General features: G+C 49.6%; 1 protein-coding gene across 1 annotated transcript in view; it reads right to left on the bottom strand.

The window, feature by feature from the left end:
• Positions 1-473: 473 nt before the first annotated feature.
• Positions 474-7,045, bottom strand: part of LOC115101902 (voltage-dependent L-type calcium channel subunit alpha-1D-like) — a 35,362-nt gene continuing 28,790 nt past the window's right edge. Inside the window, exons 40-45 of the mRNA XM_029621357.2 lie at positions 3,040-3,150; positions 2,257-2,846; positions 1,788-2,128; positions 1,568-1,680; positions 1,040-1,417; positions 474-700 (exon numbers count right to left, since the gene is read on the bottom strand). Of these exons, the coding sequence (XP_029477217.2) occupies positions 494-700; positions 1,040-1,417; positions 1,568-1,680; positions 1,788-2,128; positions 2,257-2,846; positions 3,040-3,150 (1,740 nt within the window). The 3' untranslated portion in view covers positions 474-493. The remainder of the gene's footprint in view (positions 701-1,039; positions 1,418-1,567; positions 1,681-1,787; positions 2,129-2,256; positions 2,847-3,039; positions 3,151-7,045) is intronic.

The raw sequence follows: 7,045 nt of genomic DNA, 5'->3' as shown, positions 1-7,045 counted from the left end.
GTATGATTTTGGGTTACATAAAGGGACAGCAAATCAAGCTCAGTACAAAATGGAAATACAAGGCAGAAAGTGCCGCTTTTGACATAGCGATAAATACTTCATGGTAGAATAAGAATTGTAATCCCGTTTGGAAGGCTATAGTACTGTGCACTCTTACATTGGAAATAACTTTTCAAGCGTATTGTGGCCAAACCTCAATAGTTGCTCTATGTATATGCTGTCAAATGTAGTATGGTTATTTCAGGCTCTTGTTCAAGACACACTGATGCTTTCAACAAAGCCAAATTACCTGAGAAGATCTGGAAGAGAAAATTACCCTGATCAAAGAGACATTGACAGTTTGCTAAGATCAACAGCTTTCCTCGCCATCCTTACCCCCTATGTTGATGTAGACAAAGAGGTAAGGCTCTATCTCCTTGCCCTCCAACTCTCCCACCCTCCCTCCCTCTCCCTCCCACTCCCCTCCCTTCCTCTCTGTTTCCTCTCTCTAGTCTCAGTAGGAAATCACACAGTTCATCTCGTCAGCCAGCTCCTCCTCGAAGCGTCCTATTGGCTGGCCTGCCGAACGGGTCAGCAGGTCTGTGGCTGCGTTCTCCATCTCATCAATGGTCATGTTACATGCATCCGCGATCTCTCGCTTGGCGAAGTTCACAAACTTTGGGTCTCTTGCATAGAGGCCCAAGCCTTCCGATATCAGGATCTGTGGGAGAGTAAGGAGAGTTGTGAAACAGTGAACACAAATATCTCTCTCTCTCTTTCTTTTCTCTCTCTCTCTCTCTCCCACCTACAGCTTACAAGTGTTTATTGAATATTCATAAATAGAGGAACTTTCATGGGGTTTAAATCACTGACTAACTTACATTGTAGTCAAATTGAAATTCATAACAAAGGTGAATTGAGGTGAATTACTGAGGCTTGGAGTGCTCTTGACTTTTCCACTCACTATTACACTGATAAGTACTGTATATCCTAAGCAGTAAGTAGCCTTGGGACTTTTATCTTACTCTCATCAGGACATACTATTTCATCCATCACTTACCGACTCCACCAGACTGTCTGCACTGCCCTTCTCTATGAGGCTCTGGCTGATCTGGGAGGGCACCCTGCCATTGGTGTAGCTCCTGTTCTGGGGGGTGGGCACAGGGAGTGTCGGGGCTCCAGGGTACCAGCCACTGGGCCTGGTTGCAATAGCAGGGAGGCTGGAGGTGGCCTGGGTCCTGTCTCCCCACAACTGCTTGGTGCCCCTGGCCTCATCCACCAGCATCAGAGGGGCGTAGAGCAGACGCCCTCTCTTCGCTGCTGCTGATGATGCTGCTGACACCCCTGCTCCTGGCATCGACCCTGCATGTCCTCCTCCGTTGTTGGCCCAGGAAGCAGAGGACATGGAGGAGGCACTGCTGCGGCGGGAGTCAAGGTTCTGGAGGAGGATGGAAGACAATGATTAAAATCTTGATTTCTATTATTACATTAAAACGCTTTCAATTCCAAATTTGGCACCAAATCAAAAGGTGTCTCTGATTCATGTGAGCATTGGTTGGCTATTCTTTTGCATGTGTCTGTGTCTTACCAGTCTGGATCTGCATGGGGGCGAGTTACTCTCGTACGTGCCAGGGATGGGGATGTCATCCGCGCTATGCTGTGCCCTCAGACACTGGATGTTAAAGGAGGGCGGCTTGCGACCTGGAAGGGAAAATACATGGAAATGTACTAAGATGGTCACTGGGTGTTTCTAGTTCTACTGATTCTACTGGTGTTGAGGAGAAAGACTGAGACCATGTGATGATTACCTGCAGGAGTGGGAGGAAGAACACGTCTCCGGACATACTGCTCCAATCCGTTACCGTTTCCATTGTAGCCGTTTCCATTGTAGCCGTTTCCGTTGTAGCCGTTTCCATTGTATCCATTTCCGTTGTAACCGTTGCCAGTGTAGCCACTCATGCTACTTCCGGTAATGCTACCTCCATTCACACTACCTCCATTCGTACCGCCATTGGAGACGTTCCCATTCATGCCATTTCCATTGGCGTAGGGCACTCCTGCAGCTCTCCCATTGGTGAAGTTAGGAGTAGGACTCTGCATGTACTCTGACGGGATAGGGGATGCTACAGGTTGCTCTTGATACACATGCCTGTGAAGTTGAGGGAAAGGGAACACTTATGAATACACACACACACACACACACACACACACACACACACACACACCGGCTCTTCAACCCCTTTCACCCAGATCCTCTTCTCTCCCTTTTCCACTCACCCGTTGTTTGTTGGCATGCTCACTGGGTACTGTGGGTAGTACACCTGCTGTGTAGTGGAAGTTTCACCTCCTCTTCCCTCCATCAATGGCTCTGGTTGAGGTGGGGCAGGGGCTGCCTCTAACACTATTTGAGGTGCCTCTGGTTCTGGTGGGGCTAACACTATTTGAGGTGGGGATTGAGTAACCACCTGTGGTAGAGAAGCAACATTTGGTGAGGATGCAACTGGGGCTGGTTGAGGCTGGGATGGGGCATTTGGTGGGTTTGCGGCTGGTGCTGGTTGGGGAGGGGATGGATCTTTTGGTGGTGATGCGGCTGGGGCTGGTTGGGGCGGGGCTGGTGTGTCTTCTGGTGGAGGGATGGCCTCAGATCTCGTGGGCTGTTCCATCACTACATCAAAGGATGAGAGAGCTGATGCTGGTTTCTCGCTGACTGTCAATGGCTGTTCTGTGATCACGTTGCTGGATATTGTGGGCTCGACGAAGGGCTCCATGAAGATAGTGGTGGTGCCCTCCTCTATGTCACCTGGCATGTGAGTGGTGGATGGAGTACTTGTGGCAGAGGTGCCAGGATCTTCGAAAACGTTGTCATACTGGAGGGAGGAGGAAACAAAGAGATTTGCATTAATATACAGTCAACTGTTTTTGTTGTAAATATTATAAACATGTATTATGCTTACCTATTGTATGTGATATTTGCTTATTTGAGCAATGTCAAATACAGAGGACAGACCAATCACTTCAGTATATACTATTTTGATACACTAATGACATTCAATCACTTACCTTGAAGAACTCTTCATCCAACTCTCCCTCCACACACTCCTCATCCTCTCCCTCCATTGCCAAGGCCAGATGCAACTCTGGGGCCAGTGCCTGCAGTGACCTGAGCCCTGCCTGATGCACAAACACACACAGTGTGATACACAAACACACACACAAAGACACCAAACAGTAACAACACGTTGTGGTATCCCAAGAGGTCTACCCCGGGGAATGGTAATAGAGGGGAGGTACATGAGGCGACGTTGGCTCCCTCTGCTGGGAAGACGGGAGCTGGGCACCCCGACACAGACATCTGACAACCAGCCATGGAGGCGAAAAGCAAGGCGCACGGTGGCACACCGTGAGAGAGAACGGGGAGAGACCGACACCAAGTGAAAGGAGAGAAGAAGGACCGAGCTAAACCTCAGTGATTTTCTTTGTTAACCTCTCTTGGGTAGGGGGCAGAATTTTCTGCCTGTTACTCAGGCCCAGACGCTAGGATATGCATATAATTGGTAGATTTGGATGGAAAACACTCTAAAGTTTCTAAAACTGTTAAAATGATGTCTGAGTATAACAGAACTGATATGGCAGGCGAAACCCAGAGGACAAACCATCCCAAAAACAAAAATTCAGCCTACCACTGTTTTCAATGGTTGTCACTTTTATTATAAGGCGAAATCCTCCCAGATTGCAGTTCCTAGGGCTTCCACTAGATGTCAACAGTCTTTAGAAAGAGTTTCATGCTGGTTTTTGGAAAAATGAGCCGGAAAATGTAGTTTTTCTAGGTGGCTCCCATTTTGGCTGTAGTGTTTCCAAACGCGTGGAAGAGAGCGCGTTCTTTGGTATTTTTCTCCGGTAAAGACAATAATGATTCTCCGTCTTAAATTTGATTGTTCATTTACGTATTAGGGTACCTAAGGTTTGATTATAAACGTTGTTTGACTTGTTTGGAAAAGTTTATTAGTAATGTTTGCGATTCATTTTGTATGCATTTTGATGGAGGGAAACTGGGTGGATTATTGACTGAAGCGCACCAGCTAAACTGAGTTTTTATGGATATAAAGAAGGACATTATCGACCAAAATGACCATTTGTGATGTATCTGGGACCTTTTGGAGTGCCAACAGAAGAAGATCATCAAAGGTAAGGCATTTATTATATCGCTATTTCTGACTTTCGTAGCGCACCTGCCTGGTTGAAATATGCTTTTCATGCTTTTGCATGAGGGGCGCTGTCCTCAGATAATCGCATGGTGTGCTTTCGCCGTAAAGCATTTTTGAAATCTGACACAGCAGCTGGATTAATTAACAAGACGTTCAGATTTATTTTGATGTATTACACTTGTGATTTTATGAAAGTTAAATATTTATAATTATTAAGTTTGAATTTCTCACTCTGCAATTTCACCGGATATTGGCCAGGTGGGACGCTACCTTCCCACCTGCCCATAAGACGTTAAGTTTATATTCTGTATTAGTAAAGTTGTTTTTGCGGACTAAAGCCTCGCTGTCTCTGTGTCAACCTCTGCATGCTCAACCTAACACCCCACGGTTTACCACATATGGTGGAGAATGCGTGCATCTCAGTAGCTCTGGGTGCCGTGTGGTCGAGCGTACGGAGATTACCATGGAGGAGCTGGTGGCTCAGTTCATCCTCAGCCAGCAGAAGCAACAGGCTCTCCAGGAGCAAGCACTGGAGGAGCAGCACCAACAAAACCGCAGACTGGTAGCGGAGGTAGCCCAGTTGAAGGTTGGGAGGGCTCAGGAGTCTGGCCCGAAAGAAGGTGACGTGGAGTCGTATTTGTGCACCTTCGAGAGGACGGCACAGAGGGAAGGATGGCCCAAGCCCAAGTGGATTAGCCTGTTGGCACCCTACCTCTCTGGGAAGGCCCAGAAGGCCTACTTTGATTTGAACACTGACCAGGCCGCGAATTATGAGGGACTCAAACGGCAGATACTGAGCCGTTATGGGTTCAATCTCGCACGCTGTGCACAACTGGTCCACGACTGGGCCTTTGACCCCACCCTTTCCCCCCGTGCTCAGAAGAGCGACCTGGTGCGCCTGACCAAGGGCTGGCTACTGACGGAAGTACCGTGCCTCCCGATGCTCGACAAGCTCTTCCCGAATAAATACCTTCGGGCCCTGCCATACGAGATGAAGAAGACGGTGAGCATGCAGAACCCCCAGACCCTGGAGGAATTGTTGACAGCGGTGGAAATTCACCAGAACACCCATGACCTGCTGAGAGGGGCCCGAGCGGAGAGAGGAGACGCTGCGAGGGGGACGAACAACACAAAGAGAGGCGAGGGGCTGAAGGGGGCCTGACGAAACCAGCCAAGGCTGTGAAGCGGGAGGGTGACCCAAACTGATGACGTCGGCGGCTGATGGACCCAGATCAGAGATGCTGCTATGAGTGCAGTGAGCCGGGGAACCTTGCATGGAGCTGTCCCGTTCCGGGAGGAGGCCATGCCCTCCGCATCCCCCAGCTCTGGGGTAACCCGAATGGCGAGTTACGTCACCTCCTGTTGGGCGCACTCCATGACGGCCCCTCCGATGGTTCCTGTATGGATCGATAGCATCGACACCAGCGTTCTGCTGGACTCTGGCAGCATGGTGACCCTGGCCCACCTGCAGTGGCTCACACGAGAGAGGAAGGAAGAACCGGGGAACGAGTGATTGGCGCTACCCCCACTTCGCAGTCAAGCAGAATTTATTGTATCATGTAGTAAAGCATAATGGGGAGACAAAAGACTTGTTACTCATACCCAGCCAGTATGTTAGGACTGTGTTGCAGCTTGCTAACACCCACTTGCTTGGGGCACACCTGGGGATGGAGAAAACCAGGGAGCGGATCAGGAACTGGTTCCACTGGACTGAAGTCAAGCACGCCGTGGAGGACTACTGCCTTAGTTGCCCGGAGTGCCAAATCACAGCTCCGAGGGGGCATTATCAAAACCCTTTGGTTCACTTGCCCATTATAGGAATGCCATTCGAGCAGGTGGCAATGGATCTGGTGGGTCTATTGGTGAAGACCGCGAGGAGACACCAATACATCCTGGTAATCATGGATTACGCCACCCAGTGTCCTGAGGCAATCCCGAATGGTCTGCCTACCCATGTGAGAGACGCAAACTCGGTCTCAACCCCTTTAAGTCTTTACTGAAGACTCATCTCTTCAGTGGGTCATATGATTGAGTGTAGTCTGGTCCAGGAGTGTGAAGGTGAATGGAAAGGCTCTGGAGCAACGAACCGCCCTTGCTGTCTCTGCCTGGCCGGTTCCCCTCTTTCCACTGGGATTCTCTGCCTCTAACCCTATTACAGGGGCTGAGTCACTGGCTTACTGGTGCTCTTTCATGCCGTCCCTAGGAGGGGTGCGTCACTTGAGTCGGTTGAGTCACTGATGTGATCTTCCTGTCTGGGTTGGCACCCCCCCCCCCCCTTGGGCTGTGCCGTGGCGGAGATCTTTGTGGGCTATACTCTGCCTTGTCTCAGGATGGTAAGTTGGTGGTTGAAGATATCCCTCTAGTGGTGTGGGGGCTGTGCTTTGGCAAAGTGGGTGGGGTTATATGTTTGGCCCTATCTGGGGGTATCATCGGATGGGGCCACAGTGTCTCCTGACCCCTCCTGTCTCAGCCTCCAGTATTTATGCTGCAGTAGTTTGTGTCGGGGGGCTAGGGTCAGTTTGTTATATCAGGAGTACTTCTCCTGTCCTATCCGGTGTCCTGTGTGAATTTAAGTATGCTCTCTCTAATTCTCTCTTTCTTTCTCTCTCTCGGAGGACCTGAGCCCTAAGACCATGCCTCAGGACTACCTGGCATGATGACTCCTTGCTGTCCCCAGTCCACCTGGCCGTGCTGCTGCTACAGTTTCAACTGTTCTTCCTGTGATTATTATTATTTGACCATGCTGGTCATTTATGAACATTTGAACATCTTGGCCATGTTCTGTTATAATCTCCACCCGGCACAGTCAGAAGAGGACTGGCCACTCCACATAGCCTGGTTCCTCTCTAGGTTTCTTCCTA

This window comes from Oncorhynchus nerka, linkage group LG20, assembly GCF_034236695.1.
Source record: "Oncorhynchus nerka isolate Pitt River linkage group LG20, Oner_Uvic_2.0, whole genome shotgun sequence".
In the NCBI taxonomy this organism is placed as follows: domain Eukaryota; kingdom Metazoa; phylum Chordata; class Actinopteri; order Salmoniformes; family Salmonidae; genus Oncorhynchus; species Oncorhynchus nerka.
Note: the sequence above shows the minus strand (reverse complement) of the source record. Positions and strands in the feature narration are given on the sequence as shown.